This window comes from Elephantulus edwardii, unplaced genomic scaffold (assembly GCF_000299155.1).
Source record: "Elephantulus edwardii isolate Elephantulus edwardi_28Jun2011 unplaced genomic scaffold, EleEdw1.0 scaffold00106, whole genome shotgun sequence".
In the NCBI taxonomy this organism is placed as follows: domain Eukaryota; kingdom Metazoa; phylum Chordata; class Mammalia; order Macroscelidea; family Macroscelididae; genus Elephantulus; species Elephantulus edwardii.
In genome coordinates, this window is record NW_006399856.1 from 5095522 (window position 1) to 5122706 (window position 27185).

The 27185-nt window shown below is 38.1% G+C and overlaps 1 protein-coding gene across 1 annotated transcript in view; it reads left to right on the forward strand.

Moving 5' to 3' along the window:
* Positions 1 to 27185, forward strand: part of ABCA12 (ATP-binding cassette, sub-family A (ABC1), member 12) — a 224601-nt gene that overhangs the window by 76472 nt on the left and 120944 nt on the right. The window contains exons 3-8 of the mRNA XM_006891919.1: positions 807 to 960; positions 11327 to 11418; positions 13882 to 13973; positions 17055 to 17240; positions 19904 to 20082; positions 23388 to 23494. Of these exons, the coding sequence (XP_006891981.1) occupies positions 807 to 960; positions 11327 to 11418; positions 13882 to 13973; positions 17055 to 17240; positions 19904 to 20082; positions 23388 to 23494 (810 nt within the window). The remainder of the gene's footprint in view (positions 1 to 806; positions 961 to 11326; positions 11419 to 13881; positions 13974 to 17054; positions 17241 to 19903; positions 20083 to 23387; positions 23495 to 27185) is intronic.

Genomic DNA, 27185 nt, shown 5'->3' on the forward strand with positions numbered 1-27185 from the left:
CTAGTAGCAAGAAGATTGGGCTGCAGCATAAATTTTTTTTTATTACTAAAGATGACATATATACTTTTGAAAAATAGGAAATACACATTTAAATAGAAATAAAGAATATGCATGTGAAATATACCACCGATGGAGGGACTTTCAACAATATTTTGAAGGTGTTACCTTCAATATTTTTAAATATATATTTATGTATTTTAATAAATTTGGCATTATTCTGTAGTTACATGGTCTAACTTACTCCTTCAAGTGAATAGTATGTTATAAATAATTTTCCATACCAACAAGTAGATAGTGACAGTAATTTTATTGTTATGTTGTATTTTAACCTATGGGTATATAAATTTGTGTCTTAAATGATAGCTATCCATATTTCCTTAGACTAGATTTCAGGAGGAGGGATTACTGGGTCAATAGATCTTTTAAAACAAATTGGCAAATTAAGAACAATCCAAAGACCCTTCCAAAGTCTGCTATATTCAGTGATAAACTATAAGCTATAGGCAAGAGTTTAAGAAGCACTAACACCAGAAGGTACTATATTTCTTTATTTTCTCAAGACGTGATTGCCATAGTTAGATGCCTTCGTGTTGACTAGACTGATGATAACCTTTGGAACAACATGGTCAAAACCGTTGCTGTAGTCACTGTCAGTCATCTCATTGAGAGCCTTCCTATCTTTCACTAACCTTCTTCTCTCTTTCCCAGCATAATGTCTTTTTCACCCAATAACTGGACATTCCTGACAACAAGCCCCAAAGTATATTCCACAGTGATGTGACTATTGTTTTTTTTTTAAATTTCAGGTTATCTTGCACCTCGAAATCTTCCTAGTACTGGTTTCTTCCCCTTCCTGCAAACTCTACTCTGTGACACAGACTCTAAATGCAAAAATACACCATATGGACCCCAAGATCTGCTTCGGAGGAAAGGAATGGACACCACACTATTTAAAAACAGGTAGGACATTTCCATTGTGTGTTCTGTTATTTTGTGAGATCAAATCTTTTTCCTTAGTAGGTAACTTGTAAGCCATACAAAGTTAGATGTATAGCATTATTTTCTGTTTACAAATGTGATGCATGAAAATATGCATGATGTACAAGGTGGGAACAACTGTGTGGTTGTGTGGGCTCAATCATAATTAGCTTAATGAAGCATTGCTTTTAGAGGTAGATGACAAGGCATTGCTCCTTAACTTCCCTCCAAGATTCTCTAGCTCACTCAATAATCAGTGTCATGCTGGCCAAAGGCTCAACCCGAGCATCACATTTAGCCAAGTGTTAGGGTATAATGTCCTGGGAAAACATTTATATTACTCAGTAGGTGATTCCAGATAAAATAAGACCTAGAAAATGCAATAAGGAAATTCAAAGACTATAGTTTTCAACATGAAAATGTTGAAAATTGGACCCAGCCTTTGAATGGGGTTATTGTTTGTCCTACTTTATGGCATGTGAAGCAGCTGAAGGATAAAGATAAAGAAACAAGATCAGTTACAACTTGATAATTTACAACTTCGAATTTTGGTCCTGGGACTCCAACTCTCAGGGCATTCCCAGGAATCTCAGGAGATTCCCAGGAATTTACTTATCTGTAGATTGGAAAACAATCTTGTAATCTGGAATCAACCAGGAGCTAATACTGGTAAATAATTTTTAGAGTACTTCTTATGGAAAAATAATGTATTTATCTAGAATAAAGATATTTCATTCCTATATTTTTCTATTAAAATACTTAGTATATAACAATTTCTCTATCATTGTCATTGCTATTTCTTGTCAATAAATTAAGCAAATAATACTTTCATAGAAATCAGCAGCACATTGTTCAGTATAATCTGCAAATATGTCAAGAATTGATATAGAAAGTACTGTGGATACACATAATTCTTGGGTTGCTAATTTATACTGGTTTCCTTATTTCAGGAAGTTAATAAGTCTGGTTAGCGTAGCAAGTGTAGATACTTAAAATAAACATGATGCTCATCCATTCACTTTTTAGTATATTAAAGAAATAATGATTGAGAAACTGGCAGTAAAGTGAACACTCACTTGGTGGAGAGGTTTAGACAGAAACAGTGAGTGATACTGTTCTAGTGACCTAGTGCTGCTGTAACATCAAAAGCACAAATGGGTGACTTTAAAGAACAGAAATTTATTTTCTCACTTTTCTGGAAGCTCAAAGTCCAAATCAGAGCTTGGCCTGGTGAATCTCCAGCATTCCTTGGTGCCTTCCTTACATGGACTGTGTCTACCCTACATGTCCTTGTCATTGTGTCTCATGTGCTTTTGTAAATAATTCACATATGATCAGGTGTAGGGCACACTCCTCACTGGTATGATCACACTTATGTAATACTAAGTTACATTATGGAAGGTCATTATATTACACCCACAAGATCTAATTTCCTCCATAACAGATGGTGAAAATAAGATTCCATTCATATTTAAAATAGAGAGCTTTCAATTGTGGTAATCAGGAAAAATCTTCATGTGGAGGTACTACTACAGAGGGACATTCTGTAAATCAAATGTTAGAAGACATGCAATTGAAATAAATGTCATTTATAAATGGCAATACAGTTCTATCTAGCTCACTGTCTTCTAGTATCTTTTCACTCCCATGAAGTAACTATGAGCAAAATCATTAACAATACTTAAGAACTGTATGTGAAAAAACCATTGTGTCAAGTTGGAACCAATTCAGAGATGGCTCTTCGTTGGGTTTTGGAGGCTATAAATTGCTTAGGAGAAGGCTTCCATCTTTCTCCAGAGGAGCTACTGGGGATTCGAAGTGCCGGCTCAGTGCAGCCGTGGGTTTAGCAGTGCAATTACCTATCCAAAAGAAGTACTTCCTCTTATCTAATACGAAAGAGAGGGAAAAGAAATGATCGTTTTTTGGTTTGTTTTAGGTTTTTTTTATTTTAATGAATGTTTACATAGATTTTGGACTTCCATTCATTCATTGTTGCACTTTTCTCCCTGCCCTCCCCTCCCCTCCAGTTCATTCTTCTCTTGAAAAGTAAAAAAAAAAAAAAAAAAAATCAAAATTCTTTCATTGGTATACAATCCCTCCTTCCCCTCCAAAAAAGTGATTGTCTTAAGTGAGGTTAAGAAGTTGAGTTGGTTTTGCAACTAGGATTAAACTCCAGATTTATTTTATTCTCTCTTGGGTCTTCTCTAGATAATCAACCATGTCTCCCTTTTCTTAGTTTCATTCTAACCTCCAGGTCAATTTTGTCCCCCCAATCCTCTAAGCCCTTTGTTCAACTTAAACTTCTTGCTTGTTATGTACTTAGTGTTTTCTCTAAAGGATGTAGTAATTGGGGCTTAATTTAGAAAATTATGTACAATAATAAAAGTGCATTAATGGCCTTCCCCACCATGCTATTAACTTTTATGCTTTATAAAGCCATGCAATGAAACTGAGGCATGGTGACTGGGTAAACAGTTCCTCTAAATTGCTTCTCTTTGGTGAAGTAAGATTCATCAGCACAGCCTCATTAAGCAACGAGATAGCAGTCCATTTCTATTTTGTAAGCGAGGAAAGAAATACCACCTTTGGCATCATCAGAAGAGGCCCACCATGTTTATTTTAATAGACATCTTAACTTTCAGAAGATTCCTTTCTCAAAGTTAAGATCACATTACTGACACTACTTGCTAGCCAGTTGCCAAGTGTTTTGATGTGGGTTTTTTTCCCCAATGGCACCAGACTTCTGTTATTCAATGTATACTTTCCTGGACATTAGCTTTAAAGGGATGTTTGAATCCAACATTATTACGCTCAACAATTCTGACTGGCTGGATGAGAAAAGAAAATAGCCTTTTTATGGTTTTCTAGCTCATTTGTACAATGGAGGATGCAACACCACAGCATTTACTTACCTTGATGTCCTTCATCCTTGCACCGTTGCCGAGAATACCCCAGAACAGTGGGAGCCGCTGGCTCTGCCATTGCTCACACAGTTGGTAGATGGCAAAGATCAGCTCCTAGAGCTCACAAGCCATTATTTGGAAGGTGATTCAGAATTCGTGTAGGTCCAGGGGGAGAATTGCCTTGATGGATTTTTCTCTCTATTTCTATCCTGTTGACATTCATCCACGACCCACAGAGTTCAAGCTCACACCTCACTCCTAGAGATGACACCTACAGAATTCGAAACATAGCTACTCTGAGATTTCACTGAAGAAGAACTTTAAAGAACCTAAATTGTACTTAAAAGCAAAGAAATGTGTAAAAGACACCTAAGATACTATTGTTAATGTAAGGCAGGCAGAAGTTAAAAAAAAAAAAAGGTTGGTTTTTATTTTACTCTAAAGGTCAGGTAAGACACACAGCTAGCTCTGCTTATTGTTTTTGTTTCAGAGTGATTTATAATTACATAGTAACCATTTTCTCTAGGACTAGAGAGAAAATGTAACTCATACTCTCAGAGAGAAATTTGTTTTCTCAAAACGCAAAATAGATTATCTTAACTGCCATGTAGGCAGACTTGTTAATTCATTCAGTAAGTGTGTCCTCAATAAGCACCACCCGCTGAGGTCTGCACCACTCCCTGTAGATACTGAGATTAATAATATGACACTGTCTCTGTACCAACTCGCATTCTAGTCAGACAGAGAAAGAGGGGGAAAATCAGATTAATTATGGTGTAACATGGCAAATGTGGTGGATATTTGATCAGATGTCATTGTGACCACAATATTGGAGGACAAATGGCCAGTAGTTAGATAGGCACCATAAGGCATGATTTCTGCCTGAAGAATATGGATTTCCTATTGCAGGTAGTAAATGTATCTTATATTTATGCGGAGTGGAGGTTGGTTTGGGTGAGGAGATAACTTGAAAAGTCACACTGGGGTCTTTAAGCGTGAGGTCATTAAGGACAGAAACAGTGGTGACTACCACACTAGAAGAAGGGAGATTTGAAGGAAGGCATAGAGAAAGAAGCCCAGAACCTAAAAAAGAATTAGGACTAGAACAAGAATTAAACTGAGGCCTTTGCACACATTGCTTACAAGAACAGACAACTAACTTTGCTACTGACTGTGATGGAGAAATCAGAAACTTCATTGCACTGCTGCCAAATTAACCTGCTTATTTTACGGCTAGGTAACAACTTACTGTCCACAGGGTTGTTCACAGTCTCCTCTACCACATTGTGCATGTCTGTACCGCACAGCTACCCCAGATAGCAATTCCTCACCTGCCCATGAAAGCACATTTCGATTATATATTTAATAGTGACATTCTAGGCACAATAACTCTGACCACTGTCCTATCGTGAGCCAATCTCACTCTCTCCAACATGCCTGCCCCTGTTGCCCCAGTTACTGCTTCAATCCATCTCATCCAGGGTCTTCTTCTCCTGGGTTGTCCTTCCACCCTTCCAAGCATGATCTCTGTCTAGTTTAAGTATATTTACCCAAAGTTTTCCTCTTAAGAGGAGAAAGAGAGAGAGAGAGAGAGAGAGAAATATTCTTCAGACAGTGCACCATATGCATTAAATCTCTACATGTGAGTTAATATAGATTGTTGGGTTGGAAATTGAGTTACCAGTAAAATCTGTCAATTGTCAGACACAGGAGCTAGATAGATAGATAGATAGATAGATAGATAGATAGATAGATAGATAGAGGCAAGCAGATATTGCATTTTAAACAACAGTGATCTCTAGGAAATGAAGGTCAAGATGAAATTTAAAAAATAATGAAAACAGTGAAAATGGCCTTATGAATGACTTCTTGTTGGGGTGGAGTAGGGAAGATAGAGTGAACCAAATTACCGAGGGAGATGCAAAGACCATTACAGCATCTACAGCATTCTTATTTTTAGTTCACAGTTGGAAAATTAATATTGCCTGGTATTGGGATCAGAGATAGGCCTTGGGCACATCTCTTATCTTCTCTCTAGACAGTTTATGTATAGAATTACAATTTTGAGGGGACCAGGGATTGTGACTTTAAAGTTTAACTAAATGTACGAGACAAGAAAGAAATGTCAGAATTTTCTTTCCAGGATTTGCCATATGTCTATTTCCTGGTAGAAATTCCATTTATAGGCAGCATTTATCCGGTACACACAGACACCACCTACACAGGTAGGTTTGCAGGAAGTACAAAGACACCTAATGGGAAGTGTACATATTCTCTCCTCACAATGTTATATAAATGTGACATTTCCCAAATGCAATGACTAGTAGCTGTGTCTCAGGAAGTAAAATCTACTCTGAGCCTAGTATTCTTCCAAGCATAAAGGAATTCTTAAACAGAGGGTGTTTCTCTTGTAAATTATATTCCAAAATTGGGCCTTATAAATAAATGTCTCTGAGGCAGAAACCATGCTTGTATTTTCTTAGGCCCTAGTCATCTTCTTGGATCTGACCAGTATTAGTCGAGGTCAATAAAAGTTAAATAATGTCATAGACCACGTGGTGATTTGTTGCAGACTTTCTTGGATGATCTTGAAGGTTGGATTTTCTGGAATCATTGGGTCTAAGTGTTGAACTCAGAAATCATTTGAGTTTTGCCTAATGATTGAACATATGGAGAGCTAAGTTTATGAACAAGCTTTTAAGCCACCTGAGTTGGTCCTGGGAGTATGGAGATGTGATTATCTATGTACAGTTCTGTAGTTTTGATATTATTGGCACTAAAGGCCTGATAAGTCTTGAATGTTGCTGGCTGTGTTGTACAGTACAGGAAGGTGAGCAGCATCCGTGACCTCTACCTACTAAAGATAGGATGCCTCCTTCTCCTCTTGTGACTCTCAGACAAGTCTCTAGATCTTGCCCAATGTCCCTCATGGTGATGGTGTTGGGCCAGAAGGCATGATGGAAAGGGGGCAAAATAGACCCAGTTGAGAAATACATGTCTATCAAAATGGTAAAGAGAAAAACTTTACTGGGGTAAGAAGCTGAAATTAAGACTATAGTGATTCTAAGAAATGTGCTCTATAAAAATGCAAAGACCGTAGATCCCTCTAACCTAGGCTCTCATAATCTCCTTAGCTCTTACCACTAATGTATTATCATTGTTGTTGTTGTGTATTTTTGAGTCAGAACTGATCAATAGCTGGCTCTCTGGTGGGTTTTCAGAGGGAATAATCACACAGGAGGAGATTTCCCTTCCTTCTCTTGTGGAGCAGCTGGTAGATTTGAACTTCATGCCTTCAAGATAGACAGTGCAGCCTCTTGCCACTAGAGCTTAGTTTTAAAACAATTTTGCCTGCTATAATATTATAGTGTTTATCTTTCCTATGGAAAATGACGTATGATGGGCGTTTAAGAAATGCAGACAAGTGTATGAATGAATATGAAGGCCCAGTTCAAAATTATACCTGCATTTGTGGGGCAAGTCCTGGTATGTCCTCTTCCAAGGAACTTTGGAGAACTAGGTATGCAGCAAAGGAAAGCAGGGAAGGGAAGAGCACTTAGGAAAAGCTACTCTCTATCTCTTTTTCTCAGTGATATTCTTGATTCTCAAGTATTCAGTGTTTGCCATGTGCTAAATGTACTAACACGCTAACACAATGTATTGTATACTTCTTAAACCTATAGTCAATGAAGGATGAAACTGATCATGACTACAGGCAAACATTTCTGCTACTCTGTACAAATAAATGGATAAAAAGTTAAATTAAGTATAACATTAAAAAGGGGTTGTGGAACCCTGAGTGGGAGTGCCTTCTTCTCATTTTACTTTTTAAGCCTATAGTTTCCAGATCTGTGAAATAACGGTGATATCATGAGTTCTTGACAATTCTAATATCCAAGGGGAATTATTCTATCCAAAGTGTGGTTGCATATGCTTACAGTTTTAGCTCCATACTGAGAGAGAAGGCTGTGTGTCTGCATCATTTTTTATTTATGGGTTCTTTGACCAAGGGCTAACATGGTAAACACCTCTGATGACAGTGGCCAAACCTTGATACACACATTTCATATGACTTCCACAACCACTTTGCAAGGTAGATATTATTATTCCTGATTTACAGATGAGGGAGACAGTGGCTAAGGGGCTTTTTTTTTCTGGTAGAGACAGACCTAAGATTCCAAAGGCAACTTTGAACTTGAAATCTCTTTCTACCACACTCCATCAATAGTTTCTCTTTGAGTCAATCAGCCAACAGAGCTTATGGTTCAGTACCGTGTTAACTGTTAGGGAAATAAAGAGGACTAAGTGATGATGGCTGCTCTCAAAGATGGTGCAACCTAGAAGCAAGAGGTATGAGGAAACAATAGAAACATCATGCATCCAATAAATGGTATGTTCTTGTTATATGCTGTCGAGGCACTTGTGATTTGTAGCAATCCTGTGTACAACATCTCTGAACCCTGCTCTCTCTTGAACCAGTTTCATTGTCTCTGACACACCTACTCCAACTACCCCAGTCACTGAGCCAATCTATCTCATCCAGGGTCTTCCTCTCTTGTGCTGTCCCTCCACCCTTCCAAGTGTGATGTCCCACTCCAAGGAATGATCCCTCCTTGCAATATGCCCAAAATATATCAGATGGGGCTGTAAAATCCTTTCCTTCAAGGAGCAGCCTGGTTTCACCCTCTCTAGAATGAACTTGATTGTTCTCTTAGCAGTCCATGGTATAGTCAATACTCTTTTCCAGCACCACAGCTCAAAGGCATCAATTCTCTTTCTGTCATCCTTAGTAATTGTCCAGCTTTCTGCTGTATATCAAGTAATTGTGAAGATGATCTTCACAAATAATTGTTATAGTATTTTTTATATGTCATTCTTAAATATGTGAAATAATGACAAAGGTATCATTATTACCCATTTCTATAAAGAATGTGTCTAGAAGTATAATTATGTTCATTAGAAAGGTCAAAGAATACCATTGACTCAGTTAAGACTAGTTACCTTACCAAGAATCTCCTTTAGTAATTCAATAGAAGTTCATAGATTTAATTGTCTTTGACTTCACCTTTAATTCAGCTTTTCCCAGCACAATCCTGTCTATTTTGTATTTCTCTTGTGATTTCTCTTTTAAGAATTTAACAAGAAGAGTTTTTGTTATACAGTGAGGATTAGGATGAAGACTACTACATCCCATATTAAGTGCAAAATAAAATTGGACAACTGGGGAAATTTTGTAGGCCAGGGAGCAGCGCAGTATAATTACTCCACACTTGAGTCCCTATAGAAAGGTCTGCTGTGGTCAAGTAAAAAGGAGATAGACCCCTACTCCCATGATAGGCTACCTTGTAAGGCAGATCAAGGAAAGATCTCGTTAGCAAAAGACCCTTCAAGATTCCTTGTTGCAAGAAGCAGACTCGCTAATGAGCTGAGCCAGCGTTCTGTTAAGCTGCAAAATGAGCTTGTCTTCACTTGGTGTTTAAAGAATGCTTGCAGGTGCAGTTTGGATAAACAGACAAGGTACCGTCTGTGCCAATATTACTTTTGCCTCTTCACTCTTAGCTTCCTAATGCACTGTCATCTTTCTTCCCCACCCGGCTCCTCTCTCCTATTTACTATTCAGTCTATTTTCTCTTACTCCTTCTCTGCACATTTTGATCTATGCCATTCTCTCTTCAGTTTTCGTCTTTGTCCCTGTTCCTTAAAAATTTTATGAAAGTACTTCCCCCTCTATATTCCCAACAAGTGTTGATATTCAATAGGCTTCCTGGCAGGGTTTCAAGCAGAACAGAAATGTCTTGAGAAAAAGAAAAAGTAAACCGACTGTCTCAAACTTTTTCAAACTTCCATTTGAGAGAAGGGGAAAGGCTCAGGTCAGCTGTTATTTTTATCTGAAGAGTTTTCTCATCCGAATTGTAGAAGGAATGTGAAAATATGGGAATGCTGTCATGGTCTGAATAATTCAAATGCACGTTAAGAATGCAGAACTTTTGGAGCAAACAGTACATTTTATGGAGAACATGGGAAAAACACCAGAGAATATAAACAAACATCATCGCTCTTTATCATTTTTTAAAAACAATGCTATGCAAAAAAATTTCCCATAGTTTTCTCTGGTCATAACTGATAGTACCTTGGAAGTAAGATTTAGATTCTTTTTAAAAAAATCACCCAAACACACTGCTTTCAAGTGTAGTCCAACTAATTGTGACCCCATAGGATATAGTAGAACTGTTTTAGGGTTTCCAACCTTACAGAAGCAGATTGCCACATGATTCTCTCCTGAAGTGGTGGTGGCTTCGAACTACTGATCTCTTGGTTAGCAGCTCAACACTCTACCCACTGTAGCTAAAAAGCACCTTTCTCCCCCCTTAACAAGTCACTCAAATTTGATTACAGTGGTGGGCAGAACTTCTTGTTTGTCCAATATTATCTTTATCTTTCCAGTCGAACATGGGCATACTTTAATGAACCCTTATAAATGATTCAGTTAACATAATCAATTTTAAGAAATCCTGAAAAATACTCTCACTTAGGCACTTGGATTCACTTCCACTTTGAAATAGACTCACTTTATTTCAGGCACTGCCTTTTAAAGTAATATCCAGTTTTCAAGAGAATGTTAACTTCTCCTTTTTAAAGAGATTCAATAAAGTGGAAAGTAAATTAAAAAGTAAATGTATTCGAACTTTGTAAATAAATCAGTATAAAATAATTTTTTTAAAAAAAATCGAAAAGAGGATCACTAAATTGTAGGAAGGTTCAATCTCATTTCCTTCAGAAGCGTGGTGGGCAGACTGCACTGGGAATCCTGGCACCACAAAATTAGTCCCATCGTGTTGAAACCTCCAATGTGATTGAGAATCTCCGCCTGATGTTTTGCCTGAAGTTCATGGTATCACCTATGATGAACCCAACCATGACCCTGAGAACAGACTAGATACCCAGGAAATGTTTTCATCTTACCTTTCCCCTTGCATCTTTTCCCCTAAATACTCAGGTTTTCTATGTTAATTTCTAAAGAGAAGAGTGAAGGATTTAAAAGATGTTTTTCATTTCATGTTGACAAATAACCAGAGCTTTGTTTCAGTACCTAGAGCACCTTTGAACTTTTGTCTACTTGAAATCATCGTCCTTTTGAAATAAATTATCCTAAATACTTTTAATATTTGGCTCTAACATCTTCTTCAAATAATTTCCCTTTGACAAGATTAAAGTGAAAAATAACTCCAGCTAGACCATTTACACGGAATAAAAATTTCCCTCATAGGCATCTTTATGTATTCATGGGTATATGGTTAGGTGAGTTCTTCTATTAAAATCCTAGAAAGCAGATTAAAAATGTGAGTGTCCTGGAAGAGCCCTGGATTTTGCCATGTGACACATTTTTGTAACAAACTGGAATGAATGTGAATGAACTTATAAAGTTCTTGCTTTTTCTTCCCTAGTGAAATTCTGAGAAAGTCATCCCACCTGAAGAAGGGCAGCGATTTATCACTCCAGAGAGCTAAAGTTCTTGAAAGCAGGCACGCATCGGCAGGTAAGTTACTCTCTTCTGGAGAGTTCAGAACAACCTTTTACAACCACCAGCGACAGTCTAATCTTTAAAAGGTTTTCATTTCCAAGCCGAGGTACCTAGAATATCCCTGTTGTTGTTGCTGTTATCTGCTGTTGTTGAATCAGAACCAACTCACTGCAGAGCCTCCAGCAGGATTTCAGAAGCAGTGGAACCGCACAGGAGAAGTTTGTCCATCTCTCTCCCATTGAGCAGACGGTGGATTTGAACAATCAGACTTCAAGTTGGCAGCACAGGTCCTTACCCCTAGGCCACCAGAACTCCCGAAGAGGAGTTCTTATAGTCACCGGGTTTAGTTGCATAATTATGGAACGTTCTCAAGAAAAATTAGAAGTTAATTTAATACTGAATTATTCTATAGGAGTAAAAAAATCTGCGTGGACCTAAACTGATGCTGAGGATTTCCCTCTTTCCCAGAAATTCCCAGTGACTCTCCATGAGTCTCCCTATTATCTGTTGTCAAATCAGTCCTTTCTCCTGATTACCCCCCACACAATGGGATCAAACTCCTGTGTCCCATACCAATTTCATTGATGGATATTCAACAATGGATTAGCAGGTCTTTCCTGCTCATTTATCTGAGTTTGGCTGCTCTGCTGAGACCCATTCATTAGAGTGGAAATTAGAGCAGCATGCAAGTCTCCCTGGATGGTGGTTGTGCTTGAAGTACACTGGCTAGGATTTGAACCCACGTCTCCAGCATGAGAGACAGAGAGTTCTACTCATGTTGTGTATCTGCGGTTAGTAGTGGGGCCATAGTTAGTGAGCACATAATAAAGATGACTGAAAGGGATCTCAGAAGCTGGTCCAAATTTTCCATTTTACAGATGGTGAATACGAGGCCAACAGGGGTAGGTACTAGCTGTGCTCCACAGTTGAACAGTAGACCTGGGACTAGGGTAACAGGCAGACCACTGATGTTGCCACTATCCTCTCCTTCCTCTCACTCGATGCTCAATTTTCTACTAGTTTTCTACTGACTTCACATCTGAGCTGGTGACTTCAAACATTGGCTCCTTTAAGATATGGGATCCTGAGCTATATGCCTATGTACTTTTTTAATCAATGGTGTTAAAAAACAAAAAGCTAAAAATGAAGATAAAGTGTTGATACAACAAGACCATTTTATAATCATTTAACAAACATTTATTGATCGCCTGCTCCTGTCTACGCACTGTTATTGGTGCAGGAGATAAATATTAGTGAACAAAGCAAGGGTCCCCATCCTGATGGCTCTTAGAGTGCAGGAGGGTTAACGTGGGGCTGATGCACTGGGAAGAGGGGATTCCAGTAATATATTTTTTAAATGTCAAGAAATGTATAAGATTTTATGTTATTAAATACCCTTTCAGTACAGGTTGACGGACCAAAGGAAAAATGCTATGTGCTGCGTAGTGGAATATGGTGATGAATGGTTTTGAGGAGTTAATATCATGTTGTAAATGATCTGTGATCGCTTGGCTCAGTGGGTTAGAGCACAGCGGAAATAAGGTCAAGGTCATGGTGATGTGGTCCAATTAGCTTGGCTTTGCTCAGTAGCCACAGCCTATGTTTCTCACGCTGGCCAGTGGTGTTACAGCCATGGAATCAGATGAGAGAACACATTCTTGTCATATGGGCATTTAAACAAAGCCCAGGCCCTACTTAATGACGGGTCACCGGTACCTTTGGATATTAAAACTCTTTGCTGTGGGGAGAAGATGATACTTCTGGCTGATATTTAGAAAAATTAGCATGCTAACTTAATGAATGAACATTCATGCATATGAATGTAGTCTTTGAGTGAATGCTCCTATTCCATAAAATTCTGCCCCATTATGAATAGCACTCTATGAGGCCATTTCAGGGGTTACTTAATTAGAGTTTACTGTATCCCAGACTAATTGCTTTGTCTCAGGTATTTTATATGAACCATCATTCAGAAACCACTGCGGGGAGGAGAGAATTTACGATCCTAAGCAGATTTCCCTCTCCCCACTGAATAATTAGAAAGAAAACCATTATCACCAGATGTGCATTGGCAGATCCTTAGAACAGATGTTGAATATGATGGATCTGGGGGGTAGTGGAGACACCTCACACTCTCCAGATTCAGTTTATTGAGCAGTAATATCAGTGATGAAGTTTAATGACACAAAAGGGAATGAACGCAAAGGACATCTAAAGGCTTGGAAAGAACCCAAGAGCAGACCAAAACCATCATCATTTTATGTGTAAAGAAATAAACATAACAAAACAACAAACACCTCACCATGCAATCTGCCATATTTGATTCCTGGTGTGAAAATTTCTCCGAGGAAAGGTGACTATTTGAGCCCCTTCTTGCTGAGTGAGGAATAAGGGATGGACAGGTGGTATTTGTTCTTGAGTGATCCTGCCCTCTGTGATGGCCTTGGAGGTGCTCATCTGTCCTTTCTTTCACTACAGCCTCAGCAATTCCAAATCCCGATGTCGACGATACTGGAACAGATACTTTCAATGCCAGTCAAGTGTTTGCACTCTTCCTTGATTTAGAAAAGGTAACTTTACACTACTTTGTAATGGACAGATAATAAAGAACAGTTGAACAAAGACGTTAAAGTAAGTCGAGAGATCTGCCCAAATTGGAATACTTTTGGAGCCCCCTGCCAATTTGAAGTAAATAGCTGAGGGAATTTTTCAGAAATGTTTTGTTTTTTGTTTGATTGTTTGTGTTGTGTTTTTTTAAAAATTATATTTTTCATGTGTGCCATCAAATCACATCCGACTGGTACAGAAGGAGATTGTCCCTCCTTCTTCAGCAGAGCATCTGGTAGATTCGAACTGTGCACCTCTGGGGTTGCAGAGCATCTTCTTGCCACTAGGCCACCAGAGTGCGCCATGGTTTTTTGTTTATTTTGTTCTTTTTTAAAAAAATACCAAATCCTATTTCAGAGATACTCTGAATTTCTTAATTCTTAGGTATTTATTTGCTTTTCTGGTAAGTCCCTTAATCAAATGTAAAGCTTTAATTTAATAAGATATAGGGTGGCTTATGTGTGTGATCTTTTAATTTTCTGAAGCTACAAATCTTATTCATACTAATGTGTATGGAAAATATCTCCTCAGTATAAAAAGGGGAAAAAATCCATTTATTTAGTGTGTATAGAGAGCTTACCTTTGGATTGCCTTCTGTTTACTAGTGATCATCCTCTTAAAATCTCCCAGGTTGCAAGATAATAAACATAGTTTCTATTGACTCTCTAAACTCATAGCCTATGAGTGCAAATTATGTGTCTGTGTGTGTGTAACAATGCAAAATTCTAAGAAATTGCATTTAAGCATTTTTATAGAAAAGGTACTCTTTTCTTAACCACTGTCCTCAGGTAATTATTATTATTTCTCATTCAGCCAGATTTATACATTTAAATTACTTGCCTGCTTGCTCAAGACTGAAATAAAAAGGATGGTGTCTTCTGTATCAGTACACACAAAAATTATTGCCTTTTCTTTCTTTTATAAATTATGTTTTACATGAAAGTTTATGGAGCAGATAGCGATTGCATCCAAGCATTCACATGCATCCTGTGTTAGGACACTGTCTACAGTTCCTGCCTTGTATCATCTCTTTTTCCACTATCCGTGGATTATTTCTATTCATGTCTCCATTCTTCATAGCCCTTCCTACCTTCTGAATTCTATTATTAAAACTTCCCTTGAAACACAAGTATTTTTTGTATTATATCTTACTTAGTAGTAGACTTTTCCTCCATCTGAACCAAGCCTCATTTTTATTCCTGTTCCAGTGGACACCACTACCAATAGTGCTGCCTAGAGTGCCTCCATTAGTTACCATTACTTGTGTGTTCTTAAGCACAGCAGACACAGTGCAGATGGATGGGGGAGGCTGGGCGGAGTTGCGGTTGTATGAGAGTTACTGTGGTTAGAGCTGGCTCAACAGCCCCTACCAACAGCAGCTTTCTGTGTAACATGTATCTCAAGAAACTAGTTATATAAATAAGCTAAAAAGAGCTATAGAAATGGGTACCAGAAAAAGGCACCACACTTATCAACTCTGCCAGTGCTGGCCAAAATCAAAGTTAAGTCAGTTAAGGCTAGATTGCTAGAAGCCTGACAATATTTGCAGTTACTCGGCTGGAATAGGAAACTTTCCAATATGCCCAGTTAATTTCAATCACAAACCTCTCTAAATCATGCCAGTGTATCAAATGGGGAAAGTTCTTCTATTCCATTCTAATTCTCACATATTGGTTACTAGAAGCAGATAGTATTACACTGGAGCAGACAGATGATTTAATATCTAGGATAGCAATGCTGTTCTCAAAAATACCACTTTATTGTATTAAAACTCCCCAAGTTCTCTTATTCATATGAAATCACATTTCAGAATTTTGTGATGCAGCACTGTACCATATATCTAGTGATGCTAAGTCAAAAAGGAATGTTCTATGTATAGATACGTAGTTTTAGAGTAGTCGGAACAGGGAAAGGATGTAAAAATTACGATGATGTATTGATGCCTGTGTCAGCAATCTCTGATTCCCCTTTCTTCCTCTTTACCACTTTCTGCAACCCTTGCAAGAATGAGTAGAGAAATCATAGTGGGATGAGTTTATGTACAATGTTAAAGAAGTGATAAGGACGGATGACTCAAAGACCTCCCACTTAAAGTACAGTATAGAAAAAGTGGATCCTGGCTGATTCCATTGCATTTAAAAGCCAAGTCATAGGAAATCAGAGTGTTGATTTCTGGGGTATAAACTCAGTAGGTGGCCAAAGTTGGCATTCACTTCACAGGGTGTAAGAATGAATTATTAGGATGGGGCTTTAGGTCTTACAATTAAATTGGGTCTTTAAAAACCTGAAGTACTTAATAATGGTGAATGTAATCAATATTATAGTTGAATTTAGTGCTGTATCTGAGACTAGGTGCACAGTGCAGTGTGAGGGAATTGTAATTCTGTCATGAAAATGCTTTCGATATCCTAAGCTTGGTGATTATACTTTATTTCACACAAAGACACAGACATAGACATACACATGCACACTTTTGTGTCTCCTTTTATGCTCAAGACTTAAGTGGCAGAATTATTTCATTATTTAGCAAGTGAGAAAGAGTCATGTTCGCTCATTTTTTCGAAATGAACACTGTTGGGCCTGAGAGTAGCCCCTCCGGTCACTCTGCTTCTGGAAGCCTTCCAGGAATATCACAGCCCACCTCTTGTGAAACTTCACAAAGAATCAGGATGCAGGAGTCTCTGCTGCACAATGTCCAGGAGAAATCAAGAGGGTTTTAACATCTGACATTTTTAGTAGGAAATAGCTGGTGCATTCAGATTTTCTGGTCAGAGACCACAAATGAACCCAATTAAGCAGCTCTCCTGTGAATCATTTCATTTATAACAATGACAAGAACTAAAAAAAAAAAAAAAAAACAATGACAAGAACTTATTACGTTAACAGTTTGTCCTGACAACTTTTCAGAGGTAAACCCTATGTATTATGCTGTTATCTTAGCAGTTGAAACAATGCAGAAACTTAAATGGCTATTGTACAGGATCAGTTTTGTTTTCTATTCACTAAAGTTATTATTATGTTTTGTCACGCTTTTTTCTTTACAGCTGTTAAAACAGAATTCAACATCTGAAGACGTGCGAAGAGAACTCTGTGAGAAACATCCAACATATGTGGCTGACTATTCCTTTTCTTGGACCACTCTGGGCAAAAATGTTTTCAATATGTTCTGCCTTTCCAACATGTCCCTTTTAGAGTCTTCTCTCCAAGAACTAAAAAATCAGATCTCTCAGGTGAGTGTGGGTGTTTTACTAAAATGAGCAACAATTACAATGGTAGGAAGGAGTATGTGTATATGTATAACCTATTCTTTATAGTCTTTATATAGATATATGTATATCCCATTCTGTTGGTTATTAAACACCACTGTGGGGTCAGAACCAACTGATGGCCATGGGTAGATTTTCAGAGGCAGTAAAGCACATGGGAGGAGATTGGCCATCTTTCTCCTGTGGAGCAACTGTTGGATTTGAACTGTGTGCCTTTGGGTTTGCAGTGCAACTCCTTAATCCCAAGTCATCAGTGCTCCTCATTCTTGTTGTATTCCTTAATTGACGCACGTGTAGGCTAGCAAAGGCTGACCAGCTAAGAATATTTTCTGACTTTTGTCCTGAATCCTGACAGAGAGGTTTACATACCACATCCAGTTTTAAGTAATTAATTCCCACTCTTCTATTGAATGTGGAGATTTGAAGTGATCTCAATGCTGAACCAAATATAATGTGTTATGGTTAATACAGACGTACCTTGGGGATGTGTTAGGGATTTATTCGATGGGGTATGAAGACTTTCTCTTTCCTTTGAGAGTTTTAATCCGACATCACTCTGGATGTTAATAGGTATCATCATAACAACTCTTGACCCAGTAGATCAAAAAGACGCCCCATCCTGTGCTATCTTCACAGGCTCAGCTTAAATCCGCTGTTGCAGACCCTGTGCTAATGCATTTCATTGAAAATCTTTTTTCTGAACTTCCATTTTTCCAAGCAAACCATCTCCTTCTGACATTGACTCCTCCTGATAACAAGTCCAAAGTATATGGGATTAAATCCCACAATTCTTATCTCTAAGGAACATCTTAACTGTACGTTGGCTTCTTGCAAGACAGATTCGTTTGTTTATCTGGCAATCATGGTGTTATTATAATTAATAAATGTCCATGACATTGTTATAATTAACAAATTATGTAAACTAATAATGTCTATAAATTAATTATGTAACATAATTAGTGTAGTGTGAATGTAACAAAATATCATAGTCATAAAACTACTAGAGATTAGAATAACTGGTAACCTCGTTTTCTTTTTCTCACTGGCATCACACATATTTTGAAAAGCTAGGTTCTTATGAAATAAAAGATCCCTCTTCTCAAATTTTATACATCAGCACCAAGAACATTCTGCAATGGGATGCCAATGACTTTTGTATACACTTGCCTGAAGCTGTGATGATGAAAAGAAAATACAGATATTCTAAATTTCATTTAAAAGACTCAAGACCCAAATAAATGTAAAGAGTCCCCAAAATATTACAAATTCTCTTTAAGTTTTTATAATAGATGGGAATAAGTGAAATATATTTATTTCTGATATTTCCCCTGCAACTGTGTAAATGTTATTGTAAGTCATGTTTATCAAGTAGAGTGCTTATGTTATCCTTTGCTATTGTTCTGTGCCATCAAGTCACTGACTCACAGCTGACCCTCCAGTAGGTATCTAGAGACAATAAATTGCACGTGAGGAAACACAGAGCAGCTGGTGAACTTGAAATGTGTACCTTAGTTATCTTTTAGTAATCAGAATTTTCCGAAAGAACCCAATTAAAGGTGTCATTACAAAAACCCTAATTACTTAAACTTTTTCATTAGAAACTCACTAATTGAGGAGAGTGGAAATTATGGTCAAGAATGCATTGTTCAAGATCACATTCACAGTCTATAAAGCTGTGAATTAAGAGATGAAAAGTCCAAGTTCACTAGCATGAAGGAGGAAATATAATAGCAAAGTAATTTATTGTTTAAGGAGTTGGTGTGATTCTATAACCTGGAGAAAAAGTCATGACCACTGTTTACCCAGGTTTATCTTTACTTTGCTAATACAGGATATGGTTATTTTAAGGATTGTTATTATGTTGTTGTCATATGCTGTAGAGTTGGAGCAGACTTGTAGCTAACCCTCAGGCAGCTTCTCAGAGGCTGTAAACTGCGTAAGAGATTACCCATATTTCTTTCAAGATCAGCTGATGGATTCAGATCTCCTGTCTTTGGATAAGCAATACAACTTCTTACCCCCTTGGCCACCAGAGCTAGGGAATATGATAAGAATTAGGACTTTAAAAATCTGGATAATACAGGTTTGTTGTGGACTATACAGTTGTAATGGACCCATAGCTGACCCTACAGCGGATTTTCAGAGGCAGTTAATCACATGGGAGGAGATTGTTCGGCCTTGAGGAGTGGCTGGTGGCCTCTAGATGCATGCCTTCGGGATTGCAGTGCAGCTTCTTGCCACTAGGCCACCAGAACTCCCTTTGAATAGCTATTCAGAATATAAATATAATGTGTATCTATGTGTGTATTTACATTGCCTAGCAGTTAGTTGTTTTCAGAATACATGTTCAAATATGCACTTTAAAATTGTTATAACTTTGCTAACCAAATTTTATAAGCAGCAATTTATGGAGCTTTAGGGAGAGGGGACAAAATCCAATTATTGTTGAGAACATATAAATAGTTACAGTTTTTTCCAAACAAAAATGTAAGTTCAAAGTTTATAAATATCTAAAGGATTTGCTTACATGCAGAATGTGGACTTTTAATATTGTCAAAGACATTAAGCTGTGTGCTTACAAATATGCAATTCTGAGTATTGACCTCGTTGTGTCATTTTGTTTTAAGATATCAAGGGATCCCAACAATCAGAAGATAGTGTTTCAGGAACTGGTCAACGCTCTGTCCTTCTTCTCACAAGTGCAGAAGCAGACGGCTGTGTGGCAGCTTCTCTCCAGCTTTCCAAACGTGTTTCAGAACGCCACGACTCTCAATGATCTATTCGATGTTCTTCGAAAGGCAAGCAGGTGAGAAAACACAGAAATGGGGGATACACTCCTATTCACAAAGAAATCCCTTTAAGAAAAGTGTTAATCATCCGGGCCACTGCTAGAGAGATCATATAATACCTGAATTCTTCAGCCTTTATTGCCTATTTTAATAAGGAAAAGAAATATATTAATCAGTATTAGAATTGTAGGTATGCCTACACTAGTCTTAACAGTTTTATTGTCACTAGGTGTCCTCGTGTTGTTGAAAAAGCAGGGCCAGTGACAGTTTGGATCATTCAGGCTCCTTCAAGGACCACCTGAGTCTCTGCATTTAAACTTCCAACAAAGGAAAAATTTAACGGAGTTTTAGTTGTCACCGTCCAATATAAAACAACCTGATTCTATAAGAACTTTATATCAACCAGCCTCCCTCATTCCTCATCAGCCTATTAATAATCTTTCAAAGGGGTCTGGGTGCCACAAGAATTTCCCGGTGAGCGAATCAAACTCACCTAGTGATTCCAGGGGAAGAAAGGCCTGGTAAACGGATTCCTTAAAGACAACTGAGACGGTCCTATGGAGCCTTTCTCCTCTTCAACACCTACAGTCACCCAAGGCAGGTGTCAGCTCAGTGGCAGCTAAAATAAAAAAGAATTATTACCATAAAAATTGTGAATTATATATGCAAACATTTTTTTCAAAGCTATGTATTGGATTGACACAGCTCGATGACACGAGGGTCCAAAATTTGTGCAAAAGAAAACCCTTTTATGTACTTTCTTCATGAAAGAGATCTGGGCATGGCCAGCATTTCAAGTTTAATAGACGTGTATTTAATTCTAAGAAGAATGTAGATAAGATTTACTTTGACTACCCATTGTGGCTTTTTGAGACTGTTTATTAAAAGAAAATAAGGAAAACAAATACATCAACAACTATCACTTACTGAGTGCCTATTTCATGCCAGAGGGAGCTCTAGTGGCCTGGTGAAAAGGCATGTCTCCAACTCAAAGGCAAAATGTTTGGATCCACCAGCTGCTCCATAGAACAAAGATGAGCAATCTCCTCCCCTGTGATTCATAATTGCAAAATATCAGAAGGGGATGCAAATATTCAGCAACTGAATGCTCAAATTATGGTTTCCTCCTATTTCAGTCATGTGAAGAAATATCTAACACCATGACAATTATGATGGTAAAAGAATTCAGACAATATACAAACTATACATATAGATACCCATAATTTCATAAATCCTGGACTGATAAAATTAATTTATAGAGAGAAATCAATCAGTTTCTTGGTACGATCATTGAAAGCATAAGAAAACATGTTTGGATAGATGGAAAAGTCTTGTATGTTAATTATTGGTTACGTGAGTATACATATTTATCAAAACTTACTGAATTATATAACTAAAATAGCTGCATATTATTTTTTGTGAATTGTGCCTCAACAAAGTTTGTTTGAAAGCCAAGAAACAACAAATTTGAAATATAAAATAATAATAATCAAGAGGAAAAAACCATACAAAACAACAACAAAACTCAAAAAATGTCATTTGGGTAAATTACATAGGCCCAAATTATCACGTTATAGCTATTTTGATTAATTTAAAATAAAATTATTGCATATGAAAGTGTTATGCTATAAATTATGTTGTCAAGTAATGGTTATAAATGTGTTAGTGCAGCCTATGTAATAATAATAAAGACAGAAAACTTGTCTTGGATCACTTCTGAGTTGATAGGATAAAAACAGAAAATTGAAATCTATGAAGTAAAAAATGTCATTTTGATGGATATTTCAAAAGTTTTCAGAAAGAGTGCAGGTAAGTTGTCCTTTTTTGATGCCTTGCTCTGTTAGGAAAAAAGATAAACTAGGTTTCTTGCAATCTGCTTAATGCTGTCAATAACACTAATACTGAGGGTTTTAATGAGGTTGTCAAGTATTCTGTGCTTGAAGCAGTTAGTGGGGACAGCGGATAAGGTGAGTGAACAGAGGGCATGCCATGAGACTCAGGTAGAGATTCCTGACCCGAGACTATTAAACTGGTCCCTGGGGTTGCCAGGGTTCCAAAGCAATTCAGAATCAGAGGACCAGGAGATTCTTGGAGCAAACCAAAAGAATGCCTGAGGTCGGAACTGTCACACAGACAGAGTAGAGATGAAAAATATGCAGTCATGCCTCAATAGACAAGGCAGGAAAAAGGTTTGACCACAGAGATTGGACAGCACACGGTAACAATGACCTTGAGCTTAACCTTCACCTACTACCATCTTGGGGCAAATTTTCTGCATCAGAAGCAAGATGATAAATGGGAAGAATAAAACCTTTGAAACTAGGCAGGCTTCTGTTATACTTATTATTAACCAGATAACTTTATGTAAGCTACTTAATGTCTTTAAATTCTAATCTTCCTATTTGCAAAACAGTAAAATTTTTTTTATGAAATGATTAGAGAACTAAGTAAACTTATTTATGCATACATGCATGCATATGTGAACAAGCACACATATGTAGATATATATGTAATATGCATAGCGACATATATGTATGTCCTAAAACAGCTTCACGTGTCTAAATTCTTAAGATTAGACAGACTCTCAAATAGAATAGAAACTGTTATTTGTTGTTGATGTTTTTAAGTACCATCAATTCAGAGCCAACTCATAACTGACCCTCCTGCTGCTTTTCAGAGGCTGTAAATCACATGAGAAGGGATTGCTTATCTTTCTCCCATGGAGCAGCTGGTGAATTAGAACCTTGTGCCTTTGATTTGGCAGTAAAAACTCCTTACCACTAAGCTGCCAGAGTGTCCTACTTGTTAAAAGACACTAAAGATACTTAGGTCTCTAAACAGTTTTTGTTCCTATTTCTCCCCTGCAGTTGAGTCTACCCCTACTCTTGAACCTATGGCGTAGGTCTTCGAACCTCTTGAAACTGCCCCATAGTGTTTTCAAGGCTAAATCTGTACAGAATTGACCTGTGCCATCTTTTCTTTGCAAAGTGGACAGTGGGTTGGAACTGCCCAATATTTTACTCCCTTATTTAACGTGAGAGAGATGGGGCAGGGGGTGGGGAGGAGAGACTTGAAACTTCAGAATCCTGGCACTATCAAGTGTTGTATCAAGTGTTGTGTTCTGTTCTGGTTAAAGAACATGTTGTTGGCATTTTGTGCATGAACACACAAACAAGTAATTCAATCACAAAAGCAACGGTTTTGTCTTTGACGTTATAAGAATACTGTGCTATCCTGTATCCATTTTCCCCTTGAATAACCTTTTGTTTCTGTCTGCAAACCTTGAAATGCAATCTGCTTTAATTGTTTTTCAACTGGTTAGTGCTCTGCTCATCACGGAGAAGGTATATCCACGTGTCACATCTAACAAAGGATTCAGAGCCCTCCAGAAGTCTGTTAAACACCTGCTGAAGACGCTGGATGCTGAAGGTATTATATCTCCATCTAACTAACTGTATGAAATGTGCTGTCCCAAAGCCTGTTGGAAACATGAAAGAGCCTGCAATTGAAATATTTGTTTACAGGTGATATTGTCCTTAAGCCAAATCCAAAACCTCATTGTTGCTTAGTCAGTTCCAACTCATAGCGACCCTATAGGGTCGAGTAGAACTGGAAGGCACCTAGCAACAGCAAAGTGGGGCTTCCTGAGTTGCATGTAGTCTTTCCTGGACTAGACTCCGCATGTGTGTTTCCTGTGGAGCAGCCAATGGGTTCCCGCTGCAGACATTTTGGGTTAACTGCTGAATGTGTAACCACTGTGCCACCAGGGCTTCTTACATATTATCCTTGGGTAGGAAGACATGTTGTTGTTATGTGCCGTCGAGTTGCTTGCGACTCATAGCGACCCTACGTATAATAGCCCTAAACCCTGCTCTATCCTGTGCCAATCTCACTGTCTCCAACATACCCACCCCAATTATCCCAGTCACTGAATCAATCCACCTCATAGAGGGTCTTCCTCTCCTGTGCTGTCCCTCTACCCTCCCAAGCATGATGTCCTTCTCCAAGGACTGATCCCTCCTTGCAACATGTGCAAAGTAAGTCAGATGAAGGCTCAGAATCCTTGCCTCTAAGGAGCAGCCTGGTTTAACCCTCTCCAGGATGAACCTGTTTGTTTTTCTTAGGAGTCCATGGTACATTCCATACTCTTCAACACCACAGCTCAAAGGCATCAATTCTCCTTCTGTCCTCCCTAGTCATTGTCCAGCTCTCTGACACATACACATACTATACACATAAATCTAGATCTCCAGCTAATCCAACTACAGGGAGAAGGGAAAACACTGGGAAAGAGGCTCTGGTTTTCTAGAGTTTTTATTCCGGTGAAAATTACCTCCTTTAGCTTATAAAGTTATTCTTACACCTTCAGCAGACACATAGACATGGGGATGTGAGCTTCGGCAGATGGGTTTTGGAATCATATCAATTGAACTGAAGTATTTTGCCCTAATTTCCAAAATTTGATATTTTTTTTAAGCAGGCTGAATCTTTTAATGGTGAAAATATACCTGCCTGTTGCCCTCTTGAAAATGCGTGGTGGCCATGAGCATGCCACGAAATCAGAGTAAATCTGCTGTCATCCCCAGTAAGACAAGAGCAGTACGTCATGCTCATGCTCCGTGCACAGACACAAAGATTTAGGGCAGGAAGGAATAAATCTCTGCTTCTCCAGTAATATGTTTGGCTAGGGTTGTCTTTGCTGAGTGGATTTAGAGGGTGCCCCTTTATCTGTTGTGCTCACCAGCTTTTAAGCACAGGCATCCCTCAGACATAGTGTGGCCTTGGTTTAAGACCATCCCAATCAAGTGACCATCACAAAACAGCAAATTATATTCTCTTTAGAGCTCTGGTGGCCTCGTGGTAAGAAGTGACATTGCAATCCCAAATGTACGTGGTTCGAATTCAACAGTTGTTTCACTAGAGAAGGCTGGATAATCTCCTCCCATAGAATTTACTGCCTTTGACACCCCACTGGAGGGTCAACTGTGAGTCAGTTCTGACTTGACAGCACACAACAATAATGTGTATATGCTTTGTGGTGGCACTATAGTCTACGAAGAAAGTAGAAGTGTGAAATATTGTGAAAATTATCAAATGTGACACAGAGACATGAAGTGAGAATATGCAGCAAGAAAAAAAAATGACACCAGCAGCACCTACTCCTGGAAAACCTTCTTTGATGCAGGGTTGCCATAAAGCTTTAATTGGAAAAAAAAATGGCAATTGTCTGTCAAAGTGCAAGAGAGGAAATTGTGATAAAACCAGGTACTTCTGTGTCTAGACTTCTCTTGGGGCTCCTCAGAAAGCATCCTGACGGTGAGCCACGCTGATTGTCGTCTGCTCATAAGTCACTGATTCCCATGTGAGTTGCAGCTTTGGAAAGGCTTGGGAGAATTTTCACTGAATGATCCAGTAGACTCTTAAATACCTGTTTCTTTTAGTCTAAAACAAGTTTTTTATGGTATGGATTACATCTCAATGTCAAGAGAAACAAAGATTTACCACTGGACCAATAGGCAACATCATCATTGCTGGAGAGGAGATTGAAACTGGCAACAGCTTCGCCTTTCTTGGATACACAATTAACACCCTTAGTACCAGCAGTCAAGAAATAAGGAGACACATTGCACTGGGAAAATCTGCAGTTAGGGACTTCTCTAAATTATTGAGGAATAATGATGTCAGTTTGAGGACTAAGGAACGTTTGATTCAGACCGTAGTCTTTCCAATCACTTGCTCTGCATCTGAGAGCTTGACAATGAATAAGGATGAGAGATGATGAATGGATGCTTTTGAACTCTGGTGTTGGAGAAGAGCACTGAACATCCCATGGACGGCCAAAAGAACAAACATTATGTCTTAGAGAGGCTGCAGCCAGAGTGATTTTTGGAGGCAAGAATGATGAGATTTCACCTCGCATACTTTGCTCATGTTGCCAGGAGGGGCTATTCCTTGGAGAAGGACATGATGCTGTGAAGGGTGGAGGGTTGTTGGAGACCCTCAACCAGGTGGATTGACACAGTAACTGCTGCAGTGGGTTCTTGTGTGTCAGGAAGTGTGAGGATGGAGCAGGAAAGAACAGGGTTCAGATCTTTTGTTCATGGGGTTGCTATGAATCATACTCAACTCGATGGCACCTAAAAAACAGCAATAATTCATTATTGATGATATAACCATAATGATATTTATGACATAATCATAAGGAATGATTGGTGTTATATTGAATTGTCTTGATAAGCAAAAGGACACATAACAAAAAATCTGTTATTTAGGAAAAAGTTCAGGCCAGAAAATTAGACAGGGAGCTAATAAATACTAATGATTTCCTCTGTAATTTTCTTTTTTTAAATATCTGCATTTGAAAGACTTGAGAACCATTCTTTTCCTTTTCATCTTCAGACTCACACCTTATAATTGTCAGATGAGTTAATTTTTTTTACAAAGATGAGAACTTAGAATCTCATCAGTGCTTCAGAAGTCAGATCATCTCTTATTAACTGAGATCACAAAACATTTTTCTTGATTGTCACTGTAACTAAGTATTTAAGTGGTTCACAGTGACTAGATTTTATGTTTCTGAATATGCTAATAACATTGGAAAATATCAAAACAAACACTAGGTAGTCAAAATGACAAAGGATCATATCAAGGAGACGTATTTTTATTTGTAAAATTTGATGTGTGCAAATTTTGTTTTCAGACTTCATATGCTCATGACTTAGTTAACTTAGGGATAATGTCATACTATTAAATATCAATTTCCAAAGCCCATTAACCGCAGGCCCTTACTAGCTTGACCAGAAATTCAAAAACTTGGAAAGGTTCTCCCAGATATTTCTGGAAATCCTTGAGGAAATTTGTACCTGTCATCAAAGGCTAGACAGTAATCCTAGTTCAACAGGGCCAGCCTGTCATGTTGCCTAAGCCACTTCCTGCCTAGTCTTTGTGTGGTTACAGCAGTTTAGAAGGTGACTGCACTGTTCCTTCCTGTTTACACTTAATCGGTTACTGAGGGATCTTATAGCAGAATTTCTTAGACGCTTTCTAATGTGTAGCAGGGTTCAGAAAGTGCCAGCAGGTCTCAACCAACTCTTTTTTTTTTTTTAAATTTAGGTTGTTT